Below are 27,470 nucleotides of genomic sequence, written 5' to 3' on the forward strand. Positions count from 1 at the left end.
TTGTGTTGTATAGTTCTCATTGTAGAGGTCTTTCACCTCTTTTGTGAGATTGATTCCCAAGTATTTTATTTTTTTCGAGGCTATTGTGAATGGGGTAGTTTTCCTAATTTCTCTTTCTGAAGATTCATCACTTATGTATAAAAAATGCGTTGGATTTATGGGCATTGATCTTGTAACCTGCTACTTTACTGAATTCACTTATGAGTTCTAAGAGTTTTCTGGTGGAATTTCCAGGTTCCTCTAAATATATAATCATGTCATCAGCGAACAGGGATAGTTTGAGTTCTTCTTTCCCAATTCGTATCCCTTTAATTTCTTTGGTTTGTCTAATTGCTCTGGCCAGAGTCTCAAGAATGATGTTGAATAGAAGTGGTGAAAGAGGGCATCCCTGCCTTGTTCCAGTTTTTAGGGGGAATGCTTCAGTTTTTCACCATTTAGAATGATATTAGCCATGGGCTTAGCATAAATGGCCTTTACAATGTTAAGGAATGTTCCCACTATCCCTATTTTTTCTAGTGTTTTGAGGCATGAAGGGGTGCTGTATTTTATCAAATGCTTTTTCTGCATCTATTGAAATAATCATGTGATTCTTGACTTTAAGTCTATTAATGTGGTGAATTAACGTTATTGATTTCCTGATGTTGAAACCAACCTTGCATCCCTGGGATGAAACCAACTTGATCATGGTGCACTATCTTTTTAATATGTTTTGTATGCGATTGTCTAAATTTTGTTGAGAATTTTGCATCGATGTTCATTAAGGATATTGATCTGAAATTTTCTTTCCTTGATGAGTCCTCTGTCTGGTTTAGGTATCAGGGTGATATTGGCTTCATAGAATGAGTTTGGGAGGGTTCCCTCCTCTTCTATTTTATGGAATACTTTGAGAAGTATTGGAATGAGCTCTTCTTTAAAGGTTTTGTAGAACTCGGCTGAGAACCCATCTGGTCCCGGACTTTTCTTTGTTGGTAGGCTTTTGATGACTTCTTCTATTTCAGTACTTGAAATTGGTCTATTTAAATTGTTTATGTCCTCCTTGTTCAGTTTAGGCAATTCATATGTCTCTAGAAACCTGTTGATTGCACTTCAAAATTTTCTATTTTGTTGGAGTATAGATTTTCAAATAGCTTCTAATTATGTTTTGTATTTCAATCTTGTCTGTTGTGATATTTCCTTGTTCATTCTGAATTTTAGTGATTTGGGTTTTCTCTCGTCTTCTCTTTGTTAGTGTGGCTAAAGGTTTATCAATTTTGTTATTTTTTCGAAGAACCAACTATTTATTTTGTCAATTTTTTGTACTGTTTCTTTGTTTCATTTCATTGATTTCAGCTCTGAGTTTAACTATTTCCTGTCTTCTACTACTTTGGTGCTGTTCTGTTCTTCTTTTCTAGGGCTTTGATCTGTAGTGTTAGGTCGTTTATTTGTTGAGTTTACTTCTTTTATTAATGCGCTCCATGAAATAATTTCTCTCTAAGTACTGCTTTCATAGTGTCCCAGAGATTTTGATATGATGTTTCTTTGTTCTCATTTGCCTCTAAGAATTTTTTAATTTCTTTCCTAATATCTTCTGTTATCCATTCATCATATAATAGCATATTGTTTAATCTCCAGATGTTGGAATAGTTTTTGTGTTTTACTCTTTCATTTATTTCTAACTTCAATCCCTTATGATCTGATAGAATACATGCTAGTGTCTCTATCTTCTTGTATTTGCTAACATTAGCTTTGTGGCATAATATATGGTCTATTTTAGAGAAGGATCCATGTGCTGCTGAGAAGAAAGTGTATTCACTCTTGGTTGGATGGTATATTCTATAAATGTCCGTTAAGTCTAAATTATTGATTGTGTTATTGAGATCTATGGTTTCTTGGTTCAATTTTTGTCTGGAAGATCTGTCCAGTGGTGAGAGAGGTGTGTTAAAATCACCTAGTATTATTGTGTTATGGTCTATTTGGTTTCTGAAATTGAGAAGGATTTGTTTGACATACATGGATGAGCCACTGTTTGGGGCATAGATGTTTATGATTGTTATATCTTGCTGATTTATGCTTCCCTTAAGCAGTATGAAATCACCTTCTTTATCCCTTCTGACTAACTTTGGCTTGAAGTCCACATTATCGGAAATGAGGATGGATACTCCAGCTTTTTTGCTGAGTCCATGTGCATGGTATGTTTTTCCCCATCCTTTCACCTTTAGTCTATGGGTATCTTTTTCTATGAGATGAGTCTCTTGCAGGCAACATATTGTTGGATCTTTCTTTTTAATCCAATCTGCCAGTCTATGTCTTTTGATTGATGAATTCAGGCCATTAACATTCAGGGTTATTATAGAGATATGATTTGGTTTCCCGGTCATTTGGTTCATTTTTAAATTTTATTTATTTATTTTTTTGACACAACTTGTTTCCTCCTTTATTTGACAATTCCTTTAGGATAATTCCTCCCTTTGCTGATTTGCTTCTTTGTTTTTCATCTCTTCCTCATGGAATATTTTGCTGAGAATGTTCTGTAATGCTGGCTTTCTTTTGTAAATTCTTTTAGCTTTTGTTTATCATGGAAGGATTTTATTTCATCATCAAATTTGAAGGTAAGTTTTGCTGGGTATAAGATTCTTGGTTGGCATCCATTTTCTTTCAGAGCTTGAAAAATGTTGTTCCAGGCCCTTCTAGCTTTTAGGGTCTGGATTGAAAAATCTGCTGATATCCGTATTGGTTTCCCCCTGAATGTAATTTGGTTCTTTTCTCTCACAGCCTTTAAAATTCTGTCTTTATTTTGTATGTTCATTATTTTCATTATAATGTGCCTTGGTGTGGGTCTGTTGTAATTTTGTGTATTTGGAGTCCTATAAGCCTCTTGAACTTGATTTTCCATTTCATTCTTCAGATTTGGGAAATTTTCTGATATTATTTCATTGAATAAATTGTTCATTCCTTTGGCTTGTTTTTCTAGGCCTTCCTCAATCCCAATAATTCTTAAATTTGGCCTTTTTATGATATCCCATAGTTCTTGTAGATTCTGTTCATGATTTCTTACCATCTTCTCTGTTTGTTCAACTTTGTTTTCAAGGTTAAATATTTGTCTTCAATGTCTGATGTTGTGTCTTCCAGGTGTTCTATCCTATTGGTGTTGCTTTCTATGGAGTTCTTAATTTGGTTTATTGTTTCCTTCATGTCAAGGATTTGTGTTTGGTTTTTTTTCAATATCTCTAACTCTTTATTGAAATGATCTTTTGCTTCCTGTATTTGCTCTTTAACTGTCGATTGGTGCGATCAATCAATGCTTGCATTTGCTCTTTCATCTCATCGTTTGCTTCTCTGATCATTTTAATTATGTACATTCTGAACTCCTTTTCTGTCATTTCTTCTGCCATGCTGTCATTGGGTTTTATTGATGTAACATCTAGATTTGTTTGCAGCATTTTCTTTCCTTGTTTTCTCATATTGTTCAGGTATCAGTGGATCGCTGAGATATTGCAGATTTCCTCTATTGACTTACAATGTCCCTGAAGATTTCTATATATATCCCCCCTTAGCCTTCAGTAGGCTGAAGTCTTGGAGGAAGTTGACAATGCGGTGCTCCACAAGGAAGCTGCCTCTCTAGGAGTGGTGGCCTTCAGGTGGGGTATAATCCCTGCTAGTGGGCAGAGGTGCCTCCACTTGTTGACCAATGGTCATCTAAAAGGGACCTAGGCTGTGGGCTGAGGCAAGGCCTGTTTGGGCCTGAGTCTCTGGTTTTACCGTCCTTGTGGGGAAACCTCACCCGGCAGGGAAGACTCACCCGGTGGGGAGGTGTCGCTGGTCAGTTCCCTCCTAGAGGTTCCCCTCAATTTACAGCTACCGCCTGGGCTGGGCTGCCTTCCTCTGCAAAGTTCCCAGGGGCCCGGCCCTACCTCCTGGGCCTGGGAGCCTCACCCTTTGCAGATGACTCTCCTTAGGCTGCCCTTCCTCAGAGAATCTGCCCGCAGGCCTGGAACCTTCGCTCCGCCCTAAGCCTGTCTCTGTGCGGCTCTTCCACCAAGAAGCCTCCTAGATCCTGGGACCCTGCTCTGCACCTAATCGCCTGGCTATGTGGCCCCTCCTCTGAGCAGCCACCTGGGGTCCTGTACAATCGCTCTGAATCCCAGAGACCCGCCACACGCCTCTTCCTCCAGACAGCCGCCCAGTATTCCGGTGCGGTCACTAGGAGTCCAAGAAACTCACTGCGTGCCTCCACCTCCACCAACCACCCATAGCCCTGGGCAATCAATCACTCCGAGTTGAAGTGACCCTCCCCGTTCCTCCTCCTTCTCCAGATAACCCCCCGGGTGTTCAGGAGCAGTCGCTCTGAGTGGCTCTGAGTCCACGTGACCCGCAGCACGGGTCCTCTGGGCAACCGCCCGGAGCTCTGGTGCGGCCACTCAAGACCAAGCGTCCCACCACGCTTCTCCTCCAGGCAGCCCCCCTGTGTTCAGGAGCTGTCACTTTAAGTCCAAACAACTCACCACTCGCCTTCTCCTCTGAGCAGCCGCCTGGAGCGCTAATGCAGTCACTGCGAGTCCACACGACCCGCCGCGCTCCTCCTCGTCCTCCTCCTACTCCTCCGGGCAGGCCCCGGGGTTCAGAAGTGGTCTGAGTCCAAACAGCTCGCCACGCAGCCCCTGCTCTGGCAACCGCCTGTAGCTCTGGTGTAGTCACCCCGAATCCAAGCGGCCGTGCTGCTCTTCCTCCTCCTCGTCCTCAGGGCAGGCCCCGGTGTTCAGAAGCGTCGTTCTGAGTCCAAACAGCTCGCTGCGCGGCTTCTCCTCTGGCAACCGCCTGTAGCTCCGGTGCAGTCACTCCGAATCCAAGTGGCCACGCTCCTCCTCCTCCTCCTCAGGGCAGGCCCCTGTGTCCTGAGTCCACACAGCTCTCCTCGCCACTCCTCCCCTGGGCAGCCGCCGGAGCCCCAGTGGTTGCTCCGAGTCCCAGCGCTGTGCCGAGCGTCCTCCTTTACGGCGCTCCCAGTTGTCCAAGTTCACTGCTCCAGCGGGGGGAGGGGCGTCTCGCCAGCAGTTCTACTTCACAAAGTTTCCTTCGTTCCGGGACCACCGTCCCATCCGGGACGCCTTCCCAAGGGGTGAGAGTCACCCGCCTGCTTTGAGTTGGTCCCAAGCGCTCATACTCCTCTTTTGAATCCTGAGTCCTGGAGCAACATGAAATGCAGCCACCCTCTAGGCCGCCATCTTGAAACCTCCAAGAAGCATTTATTAAGTACCAACTGTAAGCTCACAATTGGTATTAATTCTTTTTATGTGTGGTTGTACTACTGGGGATTGAACTCAGGTGTGCTTTACCACTGAGCTACATTCTTTTCTTTATTTATTAAAAATTTTTATTTTACAGACTGCATTTTGATTCATTGTCCACAATGGGGTACAACTTTTCTTTTCTATGGTTGTACATAATGTAGATTCACACCATTCATGTAATCATAAATATACTTAGGGTAATACTGTTTCATTCTGCTATCTTTCCCCCACCCTCTCCAACCCCATTTTCCTCTACACCATCCAAGTTCCTTCATTCTTCTCTTCCCTCCACCACCTCCCTTCATTATTTATCATCATCCACTTATCAGAGAAAACATTCAGCCTTTGTTTTTTGGGCTTGACGTATTTCACTTAGCATATTTTCCAACTTCATCCATTTACCACCAAATGCTATAATTTTATTCTTCTTTATGGCCAAGTAATATTCCATTGTGTATATATACCACAGCTTCTTTATCCATTCATCAATTGAAGGACATCTATGTTAGTTCTACAGTGTAGCTATTGTGAATTGAGCTGCTGTGAATATTGATGTGGCTGCATCACTGTAGTATGCTGATTTTAAATCCTTTGGGTATAAACCCAGGAGTGAGATAGCTGGGTCAAATGGTGGATCCATTCCAAGCTTTCTGAGGAATCTCCATACTGCTTTCCAGAGTGGCTGCACCATTTTGCAACTCCACCAGCAATGTATGTGTTTCTTGATAATAGCCATTCTAATTGGAGTTAGATGAAATCTTAGGGGTGGTTTTAATTTACATTTCTCTAATTACTAGGGGTGATGAGCACTTTTACTTATATTTGTTGATCACCTACCTGTATATCTTCTTCTGTGAAGTGTCTGCCCTTTTCCTTAGCCCATTTACTGATTGGGTTCTTTGTATTTTGGATGTAAAGTTTTTAAGTTCTTTATAACTTTGGAGATTAGAGCTTTTTCTGAAGTATGTGTGGAAAAGATTTTCTCCCACTTTTTAGGCTCTCTTTTCACATTATTGATTGTTTCCTGTGCTGAGAAAAAGTTTTTTTGTTTGAATCTATCCCATTTATTGATTCTTGCTTTTATTTCTTGTGCTATGGGGGTCTTGTTAAGGAAGTCTGGTCCTAGCCAACACAAAGGAGACTCTGGCCTACTTTTCTTCTATTGGGTGAAGGGTCGCAGGTCTAATTCCCAGATCCTTGATCCATTTTGAGTTGAGTTTTGTACAGAGTGGGAGATAGGGGTATAATTTCATTGTACTGCATATGGATTTCCAGTTTTCCCAGCACCATTTGTTGAAGAGGCTATCTTTCCTCCATTGTAAGTTTTTGGCACCCTTGTGTAGTCTGCGGTTACTGTACTTATGTGGGTATGTCTCCGTGTCTTCTATCCTGTACCATTGATCTACCTGTCTGTTTTGGTGCCAGTACTATGCTGTTTTTGTTACTGTTGCTCTATAGTAAAGTTTAAGTTCTGGTATAGTGATACCCCCTGCATCTCTCTTTCGGCCCAGGATTGCTTGGCTATTCTGAGTCTTTTGTCCTTCCAGATGAATTTCATGATTGCTTTTCTGTTTTTATGAGAAATGTCACAGGAATTTTAGTTGGAATTGTGTTTAATTTTAGTTGGAATTGTATAGCGCCTTTGGAAGTATGGCCATTTGATAATATTAATAATGCCTATCCAAGAACATGGGAGATCTTTCCATCTTCTAAGGTCTTCCCCAATTTCTTTCTTCAAATGTTTGTAGTTTTCATTGTAGAGACCTTTCACCTCTTGGGTTAGATTGATTCCAAGTATTTTATTTTTTTGTGAGGCGATTGCAAATGGAGTTGTTTTCCTCATTCCCTTTCAGATGTTTCAATGCTTATGAATAAAAATGCCTTAGTTTTATGCATGTTGAATTGTATAGCCTGCTATTTTGCTGAATTCTTTATGAGGTCTAGAAGCTTTCTGGTGGAGTTTTTGTGATCCCTAATAGAGAATCATGTCATTAGCAAATAGTGACAGCTTGAGTTCCTCTTTTCCTATTTGTAACCCTTACATATCTCTAGTCTGTCTAATTCCTCTGGCTAGTATTTCCAAGATGATGTTGATAGAAGTGGTGAAGGAGGGCATCTCTGTCTTACTCCTTTTTTTAAAGGGAATGGTTTCACTTTTTCTCCATTAAGAATGATGTTGGCCATGGGCTTAGCATAAATAGCCTTTACAATGTTCAGTTATGTTCCTACTGACCCTACTTTTCTAGTGTTTTTAGAATGAAGGGGTGTTGCATATTGTCGAATGCTTTCTCTGCATCAATTGAAATAATCATATGACTCTTAACTTTAGTCTATTAATGTGATGAATTACATTTATTGATTTCTGGATGTTGAGCCTACCTTGCATCCCTGGGATGAACCCCACTTGATTATGGTACCATATCTTCTTAATGTTTTTGTATGGATTTGCCAGGATTTTGTTAAGAATTTTGTGTCTGTATTCATCAGAGATATTGGTCTAAAATCTTTCCTTGATGTGTCTTTGCCTGGTTTGTGTATGAGGCTGATATTAGCTTCATAGATAAGTTTGGGAAGGGTTCCCTCCTTTTCTATTTCCTGGAATACTTTGAGAAGTATTGGAATGAGTTCTTCTTTGAAGGTCTTGTAGAACTCATCTGAGAATCTGTCTGGTCCTGGGCTTTTCTTGGATGGTAGGCTTTTGATGGCTTCTTCTATTTCATTGCTTGATATTGATCTGTTAAATTGTGTATGTCCTCCTGGTTCAGTTGGGAGGAGCATATGTCCTCTAGAAATTGTCCATGTCTTCGTTATTTTCTATTTTGTTGGAGTATAGATTTCAAAGTAGCTTCTCATTATGTTACGTATTAGTGGTGTCTGTCTTGATATTTCCCTTTTCATCACGAATTTTAGTAATTTGAGTTTTCTTTCTCCTTCTTTTTGTTAGTGTGGCTAAGGGTTTGTCTATTTTGTTACTTTTTCAAAGAAACAAGTTTTTGTTTTTGTCAATATTTGCATTGTTTCTTTTGTTTAATTTCATTGATTTCAGCTCTGATTTAATTATTTCCTGTCTTCTACTACTTTTGGTGTTGTTCTGTTCTTTTTTTCTAGGGCTTTGAGCTTAGGTCATTTAGTTGTTGATTTTTTATTCTTTTCTCGAATGCACTCCAGGCAATAAATTTTCCTCTTAGTACCACTTTCATAGTGTCCCAGAGATTTTGATATGTTGTATCCGTCGTTCTCATTACCTCTAAGAATTTTTTTCTCTCTTCTCTGATGTTTTCTGTTTTCCATGTTTCATTCAATAGTATATTATTTAGTCTCCAGGTGTTGGAGTAATTCCTGTTTTTTATTTTGTCGTTGAGTTCTAATTTCATTCCATTATGATCTGATAGAACACAAGGCAGTAGCTCTAGTTTTTGCATTTGCTAAGGGCTGCTTTGTGGCATAACATATAGTCTGTTTTCGAGAAGGTTTCATGTGCTGCTGAGAAGAAAGTGAATTTGTTCGTTGATGGATGAATATTCTATATATGTCTATTAAGTCTAGGTTATTGATTGTGTTATTGAGTTCTGTGGTTTCTTTTTTAGTTTTTGTTTGTAAGATCTATCCAGTGGTGACAGCAGTGTGTTAAAGTCACCCAGAATTATTGTGTTGTGGTCTATTGATTCCTGGAATTGAGAAGGATTTGTTTGATGTACCTGGATGCACCATTGTTTGGGGCATAAATATTTATGATCATTATGTCTTCCTGATTTATGGTTCCCTTAGCAGTATGAAATGTCCTTCTTTATCCTGACTGTGGCTTGAAGTCCACTTTATCTGATATAAGGATGGAAACCCCCACTTTTTTACTGAGTCTGTGTGCATTGTAGGTTTTTTCCCATCCTTTCACCTTTAGTCTGTGGATGTCCTTACCTATGTGTCTCTTGCAGGCAGCATATTGTTGGGTCTTTCTTTTTAATCCATTCTGCCAGTCTGTGTCCTTTGAGTGATGAGTTTAGGCCATTAACATTCAGGGTTTTATTGAGATATGATTTGAATTCCCATCATTTGGGCTTATTTTTGGTTTTTAACTTGACTTGGTTTCTCCTTTGAGTGGTTTTTCTCTAAGGTAGTTCCTCCCTTTGCTGACCTACATTGTTGTTTTTCATTTCTTCCTCATGGAATATTTTGCTGAGAATATCCTGTAGTGCAGGCTTTCTATTTGTAAATTCTTTTAACTTTTGTTTATCATGAAAGGATTTTATTTCATCTTCAAATCTGAAGGTTAGTTTTGCTGAGTATAGGATTCTTGGTTGGCAACCATGTTCTTTCAGAGCTTGAAATATGTTGTTCCAGGCCCTTCTAGCTTTCAGGGTCTGGACTGAGAAATCTACTGATATCGGTATATGTTTCCCCCTATGTGTAATCTGATTCACTTCTCGTGCAGTCTTCAAAATCCTATCTTTATTTTGTATGTTAGGCATTTTCAGTATAATGTACCTTGGTGTGGATCTGTTGTGATTTTGTGCATTTGGTGTTCTGTAAACCTCTTGTATTTGATTTTCCATTTCATTCTTCAGGTTTGGGAAATTTTCTGCTATTATTTCATTGAATAGGTTGTTCATTCCTTTGGTTTGTATCTCTGTGCCTTCCTCAATCCAATAATTCTTAAATTTGGTCTTTTCATGATGTTTCATAGTTCTTGGAGATTCCGTTCATGATTTCTTACCATCTTCTCTGGTCAACTTTATTTTCAAGATTAAATATTTTGTCTTCATTGTCTGAGGTTTTGTCTTCCAAATGATCTAGTCTGTTGGTGATGCTTTCCATTGAGTTTTTTATTTGGTTTATTGTTTCCTTCATTTTTTTTTTTTTTGAGACTCTCTATCTCTTTGTTGAAATGATCTTTTGCTTCCTGCAGTTGCTCTTTCAACTGCTTATTGGAGTGATCATTTGTTGCCTGCATTTGGTATTTTATCTCATCCTTTGCTTCATGAAGCATTTTAATCATGTATAATCTGATGTCCTTTTCTGACATTTCTTCTACCATGCTGTCACTGGATTCTATTAATACAGAAATTAGGTTTGTTTGGATCATTTTCTTCCCTTGCTTTTTCATGTTGTTCACATATCTTCTCATCTAGCAGTGCAGATCTGGGATATTGCAGTTTTCCCCCATAGGCTTATAGTGACCCTGTAGTTTTCCAAAATTTTTTTCTTTAATGAGGAGATCAATATTACCATTGCCCAGTATAGACAGTATGTAGCCCTGGACCAAATAGCCCCTATGAAGATGTTAACAATGTTGTCATAATAAACAGAATGAGTTCAATTATTTTCTACAATATAACAAATAGATTTGCAATAAGATCTGTAGTTTCTAATGTAGGACAAACAGGATGGGGAGGGGTGTAAGATACAGCTTTTAATCGGATAATAAAAGAGTATATAGAAGTTCTAGATTGCAGTAGGAGTGAAAGTGTAATCAAAAGAAGTTGGTTGTTAGCATGAGAAAAGGGAGAAAGAGACTCTGAGGGAACAGGTAAACAAAAGGAAAATAGATTAAAAAAGTGAAGAAATAAAAACTTAAAAATTTTTAAAAAGGAGGGAAAAAAAGAAAAAGAAAATTAAAAATGTACACTATGAGTCATATAGTATTCAAATGTCCCAGTCTTTAGTAGCCTGATATATGAGAGGTACCTGACGCTGAGCTTCCAGTCACCAGCAGGCATCTCAGGATGGGGTTTGCCCCACCTAAAGATGGGAGATATAGCTTCCAGGATAATCCAAGATGGGTGCTCTGGCTTCCAAATGTGTTGGCAAATGGGGAGCTGCAGCTTGGGATTTGGGTGTGGTGGGTGGGGGCTCCTGGAGGCAGGATGTGGTTGGTCTGGTTGAAGGGTCCTGGAGGTGGGGCATTGACTGTCAGTCTGGGGGTCCTGGAGGCAGGGAGTGGTTGGTTGGGCCGAGTAGTCCTGGAGACTGGGCTTGTTTAGTCCGGCTGGGGGTCCTACAGGTCCTGGCTCTTGTCTGAAAATGGCAGCAGCCAAGTGTAGTCAAACCTGCAGGTACTGTGACAGTGGACTTCCAGGCAATAGCAGGTAGCAGGTGATCCACAGGCGGTCTGCAGTTGGTTTGGTGGCTACTGGCAGATGATTGGTAGGTGAACTTGGGCCTTGGGTGATGGTAGGTGAAAGGCAGGTGATGGACAGGCAAGTGGCAGGAAAATGATGGATGATAGGTGCCAGTCAGTGAGCAATCTGCATTCAAAAAGTAGTTGATATGCTGGCACACTGTAGGTGATCACAGTAGACAAATGGGTAAACACCAGGTGATCGATAAGCAGCAAAAAACTGCCTCACCAAGAAAGATCTCCTCTGCATGAAACCCGAGTTATGGACTGATAAGGAATACAACCTCCCTCTAGTCTGCCATCTTGGATCTCCTTAGGGCCAACCAAGTACTTTAATAATGATATGCCTGTTGTTCTAGTCATTTACGAAATAAAAAGAGTTAAGGGAGCCAGGAACCATGTACGTGTGTGCACACATGCACATGCACATATACATTATTTTGTGAACAAAACGATAACTTGTTAGAGAAGAATGTGTGTGGAGGGAACACATCTATCTGTTGCTGATTCCATTAATGCCATTCATGAATCCTAGAGATGTGTGAGTTTAGATATTATTTGTTAAACTCTGTCCCATTAGCAGACTTTATGACCTGAGTGTTCAATCATAAAATACAATCCTTGGACCTGTAGACCACCTAGCCTGTCCAACCTTCTTATTTTATGGGTGAGGCCATGTCATTGTTTATTTGATCTATCTAGCTGAATTTCAGGATCATGTTGAACATCCTTCCTATTGTACAGACAGCATAGTGAAGTAAGGACCATAAAATGTGGAGGTCAGAAGCTAAAATTTAGGTCTGTACTTTGTCCTAATTAGGTGTTGACTATGAAAAAAATTACTTATTTCTTTGAGTTTTAGTTTTCTCATATATATTTACAAAAGCTTCAGTTTTCTTAGATATGTGCAGATTAAAACATATGATATCTGTTCTGGGTAATATAGTAGTAGCTTTAAGTGACTGCTGAGCATTTGAAATGTGGCTAGTTGATTTGAAATGTACTGTAAGTGTAAAACATGCAACAAATTTAAAATACATAATATGAAAAAATTTTATTGAAACCAATACATTATGCCAATTCAGTTAAATAAATGTGTTGTAAAAACTAATTGTTTGTTTCCCTTTCTTTTTTAATGTGACCACTATAAATTTTAAAATGACATTCATGACTTACATTTGTGGCTTGCATTATATTTCCCTTGTTTAGTGCTATGCTTTGTGGAAATTCTCTGTGGACCAGAATATGATGTAAATGTTAGCGATAACTTGAAACATAAAGAAAGTATAGTTGAGGGCTGGGGAAATAGCTCAGTCGGTAGAATACTTGCATTGCCAGCACAAGTCCCTGAGTTCGATCCCAGCACTGCAAAAAAAAAAAAAAAAAAAAAAAAAAATAATAATAATAATAATAATAATTGAATGGATAAAGATTCTAAGTGACAGCAAAAACCTTAGTATTTTTATTAATTTTTAAAAAAAAATTTTTTAGTTGTTGTTGAACCTTTATTTTGTTATTTCTATGTGGTGCTGAGAATTGAACCCAGGGCCTCACACGTGGGAGGCAAGTGCTTTTCCACTGAGTCACAATCCAACCCTATTTTTACTGAATTTTTAATTAAGCTTTTATTTAGGCATCCTAATGTGTAACAGGGAAGTAGGGGTGGGAGTGACAATTTAATTATGTGAGCAAATAGTAACTTCAGTGCATGGAAGGAGGAGGCAGGCCTTGTGCTGAGTGGCTTCCTTTGGCTCCCCCTGATGAGAAGCAATGTAAACTAACTGAGTTGTGGAAGGGAGATCTTGTAACTGTGAAAAAGGTGGGGGGCAGTGGGCTTCCTGAGTTCCTAGACTTACGCGTTGTCCTCTCCACCTCCCTTCCTCTCCTTACTTCTCTCTCTTTGGCAATGCCATTTTCTCAGATCGCTTATCTCCCTGTGTCAGGAAGTATGACTCCAGCTCTCCTGTGTGTCATACTTGCTCTGGGGAAATACTCAGACTCACTGTCTCTAGTTTAAGTAGAACAGTTCCCTGAAAAGGCCATGGTTGAGCTAGTGTGGTCTCAGGTGCCACCCCTGGGCAATGATAGCTCCGACTCCAGCCACAGAGGAGGACAATTTCCCAGAAACAGGAAGTACTGCTCTTGGTTGATAAAAGAATAAATGTATACTGTACCTACTGCTATGTTGGGATGTGGTTGGTCCCCCAAAGGTCCATGTGCTGGAAAAATTGGTCTCTGGTGTGACAGTGTTGAGGTGGCGAAGCCTAGTGGAAGGAAATCAGGTTGCAGGGTCTTGACGTTCATGCATGGATAGTGCTGTTTCATGGGAGTGGGTCATAAGAGTGGATTGGTACCTGAGAGAGAGAGGTGTTATAAAGAGCAAGTGTGACCCCTTCCTAGACATTGTTTCTTTTTCACATTCATGCCCTTTCTATGCATGTCTGGCTCCCTTTCTACTTCTCTGCTATGTTGTGATGCAGCTAGGGGGCCCTTACCAGGTGTCCAGGACTATGCTGTTTGGTCTTTCCAGCCCCCAAAATCATGAGCCAAATAAACTTCTTTACTTTGTGAAGTATCTAGCTGCAGTTATTTTGTTATAGAAACACAAAACGAACTAGGACACCTGCCCTAGATACTTTAATATGTACAACTGATAAGTGGAGTAAGACCTCAATTTAGAAATGAGAAAATAAAGGCTTGAAGAAGTTCTGTATTTTGCCCAGGTTCAGACATTCAGGCTAGAAACTCAAAATCTGTCTCCAAAATCATGGTTTTAACTACTGCAATGAGAAAGGTCTAATAGATTTGGTTGTCTATTTAAGTTTTACTGAATTAGTAGTTTGCTATTTTTTTTCCCCTTACTAGATTGCTTCCCACTGAAACTTGCTATGGGAAGAAGAGTAAGAGAACTGTCTCTTTGGTAACACTTAGTAAATCCTTCTGGAGTTGGGAACCAAAACCACCATGCTGTCCAGTCTTCAACCAAAGCTTTAAAAGTAATAGGAAAGCAGTGCCATCATTATCTCTATCCTAATCTGTTTAAAACATATTCACTATGACTTGGATGTTTCATTTCTATAATTTGCAAGCTTCTACTTCCTTTGGAAAATCTCTTATTTTCCCCCAATACTTGGTTTCCCTAAGTCTGTACCACACGGGTATAGCAATTTTAGAGGCAAAGATGAAAAACCTCTCCTATCATTCATAAACAGTATGAGGCCTAAAGAAAATATTCTTTTAAAGTGAGAATCCATATGTCTTTCAGAAAAATGGTCTGGAGGGTGTAAATCTCCTACTTAGGTCAAACGTTTCAAACTAAAATTATTTCAAAAGGCTACAAATCTGTCTTCTGCAATCCAGCAGAAATAGGAAATTACAGTACATGAAAACTTTATCGGGAGAATTCATATTTGTATTGTGATGGAATGCTGAGACATTTGACCTGAACTTGTCTGAAAAACAGTCCCCTACACATAGCTCTTTGGCCTTGATCAGTAATAAACACAATGGCTGACTTTCACTTGGGGTTAAGCTGTACACAGAGCCCTTTCCCATAGGTCCTTCCCTGGTTCTTCCCAGTGGCGGTAGTTGTTCATTCGTTCATTCAGTCTTCCTCAGGTGTCTGCACTCTGTCAGGCATGCGGGACCAAACATGGTCTTGCCATCATGGAGCTTGCTGCCTGGTGTGGGAAGTTGTGCATGTGAACAGGCAATTTTGGTGCAGAGTGTTATAAGTGCTAAGTTAGAAGATATACATGTTCTATGGGACCTCATGGAATTGTATCAAACCTGGTTAAGAACTTTGGCAGTTCCTGGGGCAAGTGCTGTTGATGCAGATATCTGAAGGGCAGCCTGGGCTCGACCAGGCAGGGGCTCAGAGGAGTCCTATGTCTGGACTTAGAGACTGAGGTTGGGGAAAGAAGTGGTGAGAGCTGAGTCTCCAGGGGAAAGTTGCTGGCCCTAGAGTGTTAGGGATATGCTATGTTAAATACCTTAGACTGAAGGCAATAGGAGACCCTTAAGTGGTTTGAAGCAGCCGAGTCCCATAATTGGATTTGCATTTTAGAAAGCTCAAATGTGAATCAATTTGTTCACTTTTATGGCTCAATTTTCTTATCCACAGATTGAAAGGGATACTCTATCCTCTACGACGCCTTACTTCAAAATTCTATAAATTTCTCCTATTCTGGCAAACCTAAATCCCATGGTGATTTTCAGATTTCTTAGGCAGTAAGGCCTAAGATTACACTGAGTGCTTGAAAAGGAGAGGTTTGTGGGGACTAGGAAGCTGAATGGATGTTGCATCTTTTCCACTGGAAATGAACAAATGGAAAGGTATGCAGGTCCTCTGATGGACTGATGAAAAGGAACTGGGGGTAGCTGTAGTTTCTCAGCAAACAAGTGAAATGCATCCTCCTCTGCTTCTAGTGTTACTTAAATGTGATAGTTATTTCTCCAAAACTGAAGTGCTACATATTGAGATGTTTAATGATGGGATGCTATGAAGTCTGCAATTTGCTTCAGAGTAATTAGGGAGGGCTGAGGGTGCACCTCAGTGATAGAGTGCTTGGCTAACATGTTCAGGACCCTGGGTTTGATCCTAGCACCATTGGGTGCGGTGCGGGGAGGCAGGGGTCTATATATATATATATAACACGATTGGCCATAACTTGGTAATCATTGATGCTGAGCTATGGGTATGAAAGGGGTCCATCATATAATTTTCTCTGCTTTTGTATGTTTGAAATTTTCCATAATAGAAAGTGAGGCAAAATAATAGAAGAAAGATGCCTCTACTCATCACCTAAATTCCTTATTTACTTTTAGCCCTAAATGGAAAATAGGTCAGATTCTCTCACCTGATCATATTGAAGAAAATAGTCTCAGAACCACTCTGTCAGAAACACTGACAGTGTGCTTTAACTTTGTATCAACTTTGATGGCTTAAAGTGCACTAGACTGCACTGAATTTTGTAGGCAGATCCAAGAAAGAGAAGTACACCCAAAACAAGGGGCATCTCTACCTCACTGATGACATAATGTGGCTCCAGATCTCTGGGCTGGGTCTGCCCTGAGTGGACCATGGGGTGAATTGGGGAGATCAGCAGCTTTGAGGTCTGCTGTGTATTGACTGAAGGGCAATGACAAGCAATAACAAACTAGATAACACTCACTAAACCCTCACTATATGCCAGGCATCACGCTAAACTCTTTATATTCTTTATGCCTTGCAATTTTAATAGCTCCTCTATTAGATGCGACTATTTTATTGATGAGGTAACCAACTTAGAGAAGTTATATAACTTTTCTATGACCACATGGACATGTAATTCCCACATTGTAATAAATAAATGTTGAAATCCAGTGGTTAGATTATACAGGATATCTTAGGATTAGTTTGGCTGCACATAACAGAAAAAAGCCAAATAACAGTGGTTAACAACAGAGTGGTTTGTTTCTCTCTTCCCCGTTAAGTAATGTGGATGGAGATTATCAGTCCAGGGTTGCCATGGCTCGCTCTAGTTTATTGTTCATATATATATATATATTGTTCATATATATATAAATATATATATATATTGTTCTTATATACATATATATATATATATTTTTGCTTCATTGTGAAAGATTTTAATCCTCAAGATTACCTCATGGTCTGAGGTACCCGATGAAGCTCCATATTCCAACCAGAAGAAAGGGGAAAGAATTGGAAGAAGGGCAAACCATCCACCCTCCTTTACAAGGATACACACCAGAAATTGCTCATATCATTTCTGCGTATATTGCAATGGCTATGATTTAGTCCCATATATGTGTCTAGCAGATTGTAGAAAATTTGCAGGTGTAGCAGATCTAAGGCATGAAAAGAGAATGAAAAGTATATTTTTTATACTATACGATCATGTGCCTGGCTAAAGGAGCACTAATAAAATTGAATATGGAGAGGAATATTGTGGATCACTGCCAATCACTGCTTAGGCCAAATTCAGCTGCATTCCAGGGCTTTGGTCTCTTTTGTGTATGAAATGGGCATGGTAATTCTTATCATAAGACCTTTCACCTTTGCATGGGTAAATATATGAAAAGTCCAGGAGTTTAGTTTAGATGTGGTTAAGTGGACAGCAGTGGTTTGGTGCTCTGGAGACTCTGCTTGGAGACTCAGCACCCCAAGAATTGGTTCTTCCTGTGCTTGGGATGGTCACTTGAGCCTTCTGTATCACTATCACAGAGAATCTTCCACATGTTCCACATACTTAAGAAGGCAGAGCACCTTATTGGGTACAATCAGTTACAAAGAGTAAGCATTCAGAATTTTAAGGATTTCGTAAAAGTTCAGGGCCAAAAGGGAACATCCAGGACCAAGGGGAAACTTTCACTTCAGTGTTGGTTTGCACCTGACTTAAGAAAACTACTTACCACAAAAAAATTTTAGTCTCTTTTCTCCAAGACTGAGAGCAATTGGGTATAGAGCCAGTGTATGATAGTCTATCATTGTTTATCCACTGGATAAGTGAGGTTTCCCTACTTATAAGATGACATGAAAAGGACAAGTGTTCCCCTGAGCTGCTCTTGAAGTGGTGATGTAGGTGTGACATTGTTACACCATGACAAAAGTCAAGGGTAAGTCAGTGTTAGCAAATGGAACTATGCTGTTTTAAGTTCATTAAAGACACCCCAGAGTGAATTTTTCTGTAGGCTAGATAGCCCCAAATAATTTATTGTATTTTCATTCAATTAGCAGATGCTTTCTGCTTAGCAGGCACTGTGCTAATCCTGGCAAAACATGATGAATATTGTCTGTACCTACCAGAGCTACCCAAAGTACCTGAATGATAAATTGACAAATATATTATTACACTAACGTATAGTCAAACTATAATGAAATTTGCTATATCAATCCTGAAAAACAGCATTTACATGTAACATTTATGAAATCTTGAGGCATATTCAGCTTGATAGTGTGTCATACTTTTATCAGCATATTTTTCTTTCTTAGTGTTGCAATTCAAAATGAAAGGTTTTTTAGGTTTGATAAAATGCAATATTTGAGTGAGCCTATAGTGTTTATTATGTGCTTTCATGTATCTTATTTTATTAGATTCTTCCTGGGAGGGAGGACAGGTAGTCTCCTCTGCTGTGTAGAAAGGGAATGTGGTTATGAGGGATGACCAGATTTATAGAAAACTTATATAGGCTTGTTCTACCATGTCCAGCTGGGAGCTTGTTTCTAATGAAAATAAAGATTATTTTTTTCTTCCTAGTAACTTCAAACTAGTCCAAAGGGTAGCCAATTATCAGTATTTAGGAATACAACATAAAATGTTCTTTGAGCATGTTGTTTAAAAAACAAGACTACCTATTGGGTAGCTATATTGATTGACAACTTCAGGCTTCACTGAACAGCACCTGCCATGTGAGTAGTAGAGGGAGGGCAATTCCCTTAAGGTTCCCAGACCATTTTTCACTGACCACACTTATTGGTAAGGCAGATCAGAGCAAAGGAATGATCCAAATGTTTTCTAGCTTTCACTTTGATCAGTGGAACTGCCTCTTTAACCATGTGAAGTGGCCAAAGCATGATCAGAAAGACAGGAGTTTAAATCCTAGCTGACAGCTATGTAACCTTAGGTACTTCTCCAAGTTTTCCTTAACATAAGAACACTTCTGCAGTGTTATTGAGAAAGTGAGAATTAAGGTATGTAAGGTACCTAGTAAATGGTAAGTATTCCATCAGTGACAGTTATTTTCATTACTACTGGAGCTTCAAGGAAGTACAGGTTTCAGGATACTGAGTTATCTTTAAAAATATGCCCTATCTGGAAAATTTGTCTACCTTCTAGGAGACCCAGCCCCTCCATCAGGCACCATTCCTAAGACATTCCCACTCCTAAGTAACAATATAGGAATAGTTCAGATATTCTCCTGTTAAATATTGTCAGCTCATTCAACTTTTTTCCAGCATACCTCCTCTTCTCTCTTGTGTGTTGCTTTATGTGTAACTCTTGACAGCTGCTATTATTTATGCGTGCGTTTCTGCAGTAAAACCTTGACTAACTGGGACACAGCAAACCGGAACACTTGAAGGATTGTGGTTTTTCCCTCTGGACATCATTTGGAGGAGAAAGGGGGAAATGACAACTAAAGTTGTAAGAAAGATAGGAAATAGGAGAGCTAGGGAGAATCATGTAACTTAGTACTTTCAATTTTACTGCCAAGAGAATAAGAATTAATTGAGATCACCCTGCTGATTATGAGCAGAGTCAAGGTAAGATTTTAAGTTCATTCCCCTTTCTAGACTGTAACCTGAAGATGTGACTTTTGGCATCTCTCGTGGTGATGTTGCTCCTTCAGCTTTTATAGCTTCAGCTTTAGGTGAGATCACAACTCAGATGCCTGCAAAGGCTGAGTGACAGTGGGAGTGAGCGAGGTAGTATGGGCTCATAGGTTGGGAAGTGAAGGTGAATTATGGCACTCAAATTGGAGCCTGTTTGTTTTCTGTGAATATATCTAAGCTAATTTTTTTTTTTTTTTCAGTACAGGACATACAAAACATTTTTGGGAGGCAGATGTACCCTGTTGTTCTCCAGTTTTAGTGGCTTGCACTATCTGTGCCTACAGGCCTTATATAGTAAAGAGATAACCTGAATTATGACTCTAAGGCATGTTGTCAAATTAACTTTCAATACAATTAGTTGATTTATATTAGTTAAAGCAGAAAATTGAAGGAATATGTTTTAGATACCTGATCATAATAAATTTTGCAACAGAGGGAACACTGTAGACGCTCTGCCCTCATTTACTGTCTGATTAGTCAAAACTCTTTGTTGTCTAGTTGTGCAAATGAATTCAAGTATCACAGCATGTAGGTCATTTACATATAGGAAAACTAGGGGCTCTCAGGAACAGCGGTTTTGCTCTAACACAGAAATTCATACATTTATAATTAGAATCCCCAGTGAGAAATACAGAACAGAAACACACACACACACACACACACACACACACACACACACACACAGAGCCACACCCACACACCCCAAACAGTAAAGAAATGATATCTTACCGTGTTTCAAAAACTGTTTTCTAAACTATTTTGTTTTTTGTGAACTTATGATCATGAACTGTTAAGTTTATTTTACTGTTTACTAGTAGGCCCCAGCAGGTGGGGTTATTTATTTTGTCTTTTAAGGAAGTCACTGGACTAGGTGATAGTACGACATTTTTGTTTATTCATTAATTTATTAAGTCAATAGATATTTACTCATTATTTGATGAGAGTAAAGTTTTCTTTTGGGTTTCATGGAGACAAAAATGAGAAAAACTTGGATTTTTCTTTTATGAATCCAAATCCAATAAGAAAGACATGCATGCAAATGTTTAAATAGTCAAGCACAAAAATCACTTTCAATTATACAAATTATTTTTATTTTATTGTATACAGTAACAACAACATTTGTTAGGCAAGGCAGATTTTAGCTTAATTTTAAAGATAGAAAAATCACATTTTTGAAAAAGTGATTTATTCATGTGTAAAAATAGAATAATACAGTAGTAATTATAAGTAGTATTTTTGAATCACTTCTTATATGTTCAGTTAATTTAATTCTCATTTCAATCTTGTTATTATGGCATTATTAGTATGCTCATTTTATAGGGGAGAAAATGAGGCAGAGAGGTTAAGTAACTTGCCCAAAATATTAAGCTGAGAGTCAGTGGACCTAGGACTCAATCAGAAGCAATATGGTTCCAGAACCCGAGTCTTTTTCAGTGCATTGTATGTCCTTGAAGTAGAAAAAGCATAGATCAAAGTCCTAGATGGGTCATGGCACATGCTCCTCTTTTGGTGGCATTTGCTGTGACAGGAGAGCATTTGGGGTGGGGAGAAGGAGCATGAAGTGGATGTGGAGGCAGAGAGCCTGGCTCCTGAAGATTCCACAGTGTGGACCGTCTTCACTGAATTAATAAAAGCAAGTGAAGTCAGCAATAGAAAAGATAAAAGGAAAGAATACTCTCCCCTAAAGAGGGCATCCAATTCTTTGCCTCTGGGCCATATGTGATAATGGCATTCTTGAGATAAATTATGTAGCAGACTTGATCTTGGAAAAACAGGAGAGTTAGGCTCTAAATGTTCACCTTGGGTTTTACCAGTGCCATCTCCCTTTCAAACCCAAGTTCTCATGCATAATCACATAGATAACTTTCCATTAGCATTCTCGTAGAAAAAATAATAACACTTAGTCTTTTTAAACTTCTCTCATGGGAGGAACTAGGACTGCCAGACACTGAGTTTAGAGATGCACCCAAGACAGGCCAATAATAATAATGATGAGAGAGAACATTTGTTACGTGTACCTTTAGGTAGCAATTTAATTATTACTTCAACCGTATGATAGTATTTTATTATGCTTATTTTATAGAGTAGGACAGTGAGATCTTCATGGAGAAGTGAACTCTTTATGAATTTGATCTTTAGTATAGTAAAGTTATTTTAATGTTAAAATTGGTGCATATTCCAATTTAGGTCCCAAACTCTTATTTTTAGACTGTTGTAAATTAATCTCGTTATTATATTTTCCTGCCTGTATTTTTAGAATGTTTTATATCCTGGTTTTGTAAAATTATAGTCATTCTGATTCATTTTGTTTGTATTAAATTAAATGTAAATTTAAAAAATAAAATGGTATTCATAGCCCATTCATGTTTTTCTTTAAATTTGCAAAATTGGGAGATAGATATCCAAAAATACAAAGGCATATGTCTCATCTATAATTTCTTCCAACAACATGCCTGCAACTCTTAAGTTGAGGAAAAATAACCAAGAGTGTTTTTTTTTTTTTTTTCTTTTTTTTTTTTTTTGGTGGTGCTGGGAATTGAACCCAGGTGTGCACATGAGGTAAGCACTTTACCAACTGAGCTATCTCCCCAGCCCCCCAAGAGTGTTCTTTTTTAAAATAATAACTTATGCTTTTCTGAAATGTTCTTCTCTAAATTCTCTTAATTCAGTAATTATAGATCCAGCATTTGTCAAGAAATGTAACAAATGGACATTAGGTATTTATGCTTCCTATGGATCAGTTATGAATTAAACAGAATGTGGGGGCTGGGGAGATAGCTCAGTTGGTAGAGTGCTTGCCTTGTAAGCACAAGGCCCTTGATTTGATCCCCAGCACCCCCCCCCCAAAAAAAAAAGAATGCAGAAAAATATTATTTAAAAATGTTATTGGAAAAGATTTTGTTACTAGAGTTTAAGAGTTATTAGTTCAGCGAAGTAAAATAGCTCAATCTCACAGATTTGGAAAATTGAAAGTAAAACATTTATATTTAAATTCTATTAAATTTTCCTGCCACTACTCAAGTTGCTTGAGTAGTGAGTATTAACTCTGATTCTGATGCAGGTCACACCACACCGTCATCAGATGTGAAAATCACTGGTCAGGGAGTTTAGGGCTCCCCAGAAGGACTGGAGATCTATGATACAGCACTCTTTTTTTTTTTTTAATTTTTAATTTTAATTAAAAATCATAAATTTACATAGGGCAATGTTGTTTGATTCATTTTGTTATTTTTCCCCTTCCCCCCTCCCCTCCCACCCCTCTTTTCCCTCTATACAGTCCTTTCTTCCTCATTCTTACCACCCTCCTTATCCCTAACCCTAAACCTAACCCTAACCCTAACACTAACCCCTCCTACCCCCCACCCCCGTATGTCCTCATCCGCTTATCAGCGAGATCATTCGTCCTTCAGTTTTTTGAGATTGGCTTATCTCACTTAGCATGATACCCTCCAATTTCATCCATTTGCCTGCGAATGCCATAATTTTGTCATTCCTCATGGCGGAGTAATATTCCATTGTATATATATGCCACAGTTTCTTTATCCATTCATCAACTGAAGGGCATCTGGGTTGGTTTCACAATCTGGCTATAGTGAATTGAGCAGCTATGAACATTGATGTGGCTGTATCTCTGTAGTATGCTGATTTTAAGTCCTTTGGGTATAGGCCAAGGAGTGGGATAGCTGGGTCAAATGGTGGGTCCATTCCAAGCTTTCTGAGGAATCTCCATACTGCTTTCCAGAGTGGCTGCACTAGTTTGCAACCCCACCAGCAATGTATGAGTGTACCTTTTCCCCCACATCCTCGCCAACACCTATTGTTGCTTATGTTCTTGATAATCGCCATTCTAATTGGGGTGAGATGAAATCTTAGGGTAGTTTTGATTTGCATTTCTCTTATTACTAGAGATGTTGAACATTTTTTCATATATCTGTTGATTGCTTGTACATCTTCTTCTGTGAAATGTCTGTTCATTTCCTTAGCCCATTTGTTGATTGGATTATTTGTATTCTTGGTGTAGAGTTTTTTGAGTTCTTTATATATTCGGGATATTAGCGCTGTATCTGAAGTATGATTGGCAAAGATATTCTCCCACTCTGTAGGCTCTCTCTTCGATACAGCACTCTTGACCTCTTCTGATTCATCCTTTTTCTGCAAGAGTCTTTGAATAGTTCTTGAACAAGAACATGTGTCTCGATCTAATTAATTTGTTTTATTTAGACCTATGCAGAACTGGAGCTTCCAGGAAACTCTTTGAGTTCCAAATGATATGGACTGAAATCTCTTAGATGCTATAGTTTGATTTGTGTCCTGAGGTGATCAAAATAATGAACTATGGTGAGGGGGAAAAAAAAAAAGCAAGCTGGTTTTGTATATTGGCTCCAGAAGATTTTACATCTGTGTACTTTTTTCTTGTTTTGAAGAGGAGACTCTGTCAAATGACTTTTGAAAGGCTTCTCACTTAGCCACTCAAAGTCCTAGCAGGGAAAATGATAATGTTTAATCAAAGTTTACATCTATACTTTTAAGTGAGCTGAGGAGAATTAGGGGTTCTTTTGACATTTTATAATTTCTGGTGAAAATGAAGATTTGATAATTGAGACTTAACAGAGTTCATTCACGTTTTGTAAGGTCTAAAAGTTATACAGTGTTGGGGTCTTCTAATAATACAAATTCACAAATGTAAAATTAGGCACACAACTTTGGAAAGGCCTTTTTCAAGAAAGGAGCCCTGATTCTTCAGCTTAAGTAACTTCATGATGAAGTATCTTCTGATAATGACTGATTGCTTTCTTTGCTCAGAATTATGAGAAAGAAATAAGGGGCGAAACCAGAGGACAGAAAGAAAATCCTTGTCCATCTTGCTTTGCAGCTGTCCCTTCAAGCCTGCTGACTGGTGTAGTTCTTCCTCCAGGTCCCAAGGTAAATGCTGACATATCTGAAATTGCCCCCGACTTAGCATCCACTCCTGGCTCCGATTGCTCCACTTTATTCTCTCAACCAATAGTTACTAAATAATCAGATCTATTTACTAGGTGGAATGGACTCAACTACCATAGAGCATTAGAACAGCCAACTCTTTGATATTTTACTTAGGGATTATCCCTGTTCTGGGGAGTGTATAAAATAACCGATAGCTTTTCATTATCGCATACATCAGCCTGGCATTAACATGCCTTCTTCTCCTTTTCCTCCTCCTATTTTCCCCCCAAAGGAGTTACAAGTTACCATTCATCTGGGTGGCTTAGATTTGCCGAATGTTCCAGCAAATATAGGCTAAGTTATACAAAATGGGCGTGTCTGGGTCTTACCAAGAGACCTCCTGGTCTTCAAAGCTTACCAAGCCGAGACACCTATGCGCTTTCTTTAGCACTCCACCTCTAATACTCCCCCTCCCACCCTTGTTGTAGTAGTCCCCTCCCCCTCCTACCCCGCCCCGTTTTACGCCTTCAACCTCCCTCCCCTCGAATCTCCCCTCTTCTACTCCTTTCTATTTATTCCCTCCCTACGGGCCAGCCACTCTTGGAGCTGCCCTTCTGCGCGGAGAGGCTACGCGGCGACACCTATCGGATTGCTTCCGGGCACTCTTCAGCCAGGGGTGGCTGGCCCCGGCCCGGAGCTCAGCCCGGCCGGCGGCTCCTCCGGGCGGCACCGAGGACGCGCGCACCCGCCCGCCCGCGCCCGCCCTCCCTTCCTCCCTCGCTCTCGGCCCTGAGCAGCGCTCTGCCCAGGGCGGTGGCTTCGCCTCGCCCGGTAGAGCTCCTCTCCGGTGGCCGCTCCCTTTTTTCCCTCCTCTTTGCGTCATGTTGGGCACTTGATTTTTTTTTTTTTTTTTTTTTTGGTTAATTTTTCCTTTAGCCGGTTCCACCTTCCACCTCCCCTTTCCTTTCCCAGGTTGATTCCCCCCTACCCCTCCTCTTCTCTGGGCTTGTCCATGAGCCTCCTCGGGAGCTACAGGAAAAAGACCAGCAACGATGGTTATGAATCTTTGCAGCTGGTGGACAGTAACGGGGACTTAAGTGCGGGGAGCGGCGGGGGTGGCGGCAAGCAGAGAGTGCACACGGCGGCGGCGGCGGCGCGGAGTCCCGCCCGGCAGCCCCCGGACCGCGCCAGCACCATGGACAGCTCAGGTAGCGCTGCTGACTGGGCGCGCTGCGCTCAGCTCCTTCGGGCCTCCGGAGCGGCCCAGTTCCCCAGCTCAGGGCTTGCACTCTAGCTTCGGCTTGGGAGAGGCAGGGTTGGAGGCGACCGCTTCCAATACCAACAGAGTGTCGCGTCTCTAATTTCTTTCGTCCAGGGAGCTAGGAAACGTTAGATCAGTCCAGAGGCCCAGTGACCGTAGCGAGCACCTCTTAATCTCTTTAGGCGGCTGAATACACCAGCTTGGGGCGGGGAGGGGGAGGGAAAGAGGAGGGTAGAGGTGTGGAAGAGAGGGGAGGGGGTGGCGCGAAGAGCGACTTGGAAGGAGGGCGGGGAGAGGTAGCAGCTTTCACTACCCAGCTGGATGAGGGGGAGAGGTGAAGGAGCAAGTGCGTTGATTGCTTTTGCAGCCTGCGGACGGTATTTATTCCAATTGTTATTCTCGTAATGCTGATGTTCTTTACAATTTTGTAAGCTCTGCCACGTCTTACTTAACTCAGCTGTCTGCTAGGGTTAATGTTGTCTTCTTTCTCATGAGGTTTTACCTGGGATCTAGAGCCCTTTTACACAGCCTTTTATGTTTTGCACAATGAAATTTATTTCATCTATTTCTGGCCTTGCTTTTGTTTATCTTTACCTTTTTGCATTGAGTATACTAATATTTAATAAACCTTTATATGTATGGAAATGGAAAGGCCTTTAAACTTTCTATATGGACTTGCAATTGTCTTTTATGAAACATTTAGCAAGTTAGAGTTCTTTCTTTAAAATGCTATTAGCGTTTGGCGATTTGTGTAGCAAAACAGTCATTTAATATATCCATGTTGGACCAAAAGTTTTATTATAGCTATATTTTCATCTTTCCAGGGAACTAGCACCCGAGGATTGTTTACATAGAGATAATTGATAATTGAAGTGCTCAGTGGTTTGTTCTACACTGGTAACTTTAAAACTGGACAACTGAGGGTTCCAGAGGAAGGATTCATGTTGTGTTATTTGGGCAGTAATGAAACCAAACAATTTAATTCCTACATCTTACAAACAAATGCATGTTTAATTGTTTAATGGCTCTCCCTGGGCCATCGTTTTCTCATCCCTGAAGTGGGATGAAATATTGTCCACAGATGGTCAAATGTCCTGGGATAAAAACAAGTTTGCCAGTCTAGCTCTTACTGAAGTTGAGTAAGTATTGGTGGATGTTCTCTCAAACCATTTTAAATTAAGATAACATCCCTAAGGGACTTATGGTTTCAAGGTTTTGGTATTGATGCTCTACGTGGTTATTTGATTTGTGTTTTTCCAAATCTGTGGTATATCAAAGTGCAATCCATCTTGAGACTGGGTGTGATCTCCTTTAAATCTTAAACAGACTCCTGTACTCTGATTGATGCCACCACACACAATCATTTTTGAAACATAGTGGGCAAGTAAGCAAATATTTGAAACAAACACATTCCAAGTGAGTGTAGAGAAGCATTGCTTTAGGGATATGAAAAGGAATCCATATGTTTTAATGTGTCATAGGAATTTCATTTTATGAGTTGAAATTTTATTTTTAAAGTATGCTACATTATAAAATAAATTCAACATATATTTCCTCACCTGTCTGTGT

The 27,470-nt window shown here is 39.7% G+C and overlaps 1 protein-coding gene across 7 annotated transcripts in view; it reads left to right on the top strand.

Annotated features, from left to right (window-relative positions):
- DNAJC6 (DnaJ heat shock protein family (Hsp40) member C6) overlaps nt 1–27,470 on the top strand; it is a 164,578-nt gene that overhangs the window by 40,524 nt on the left and 96,584 nt on the right. The window contains exon 1 of one of the 7 annotated variants that reach the window (XM_079130263.1): nt 25,577–25,848. The exons of 5 other annotated variants lie outside the window; for them this stretch is intronic. In XM_079130263.1, coding sequence (XP_078986389.1) covers nt 25,653–25,848 — 196 coding nt within the window. In that variant the 5' untranslated portion in view covers nt 25,577–25,652. Of the gene's footprint in view, nt 1–25,576; nt 25,849–26,259; nt 26,279–27,470 lie in introns of those variants that run through there. One more of the 7 variants, XM_079130262.1, reaches the window with a different exon arrangement.

Source organism: Sciurus vulgaris (assembly GCF_902686455.1).
Source record: "Sciurus vulgaris genome assembly, chromosome: 1".
NCBI classification, from domain to species: domain Eukaryota; kingdom Metazoa; phylum Chordata; class Mammalia; order Rodentia; family Sciuridae; genus Sciurus; species Sciurus vulgaris.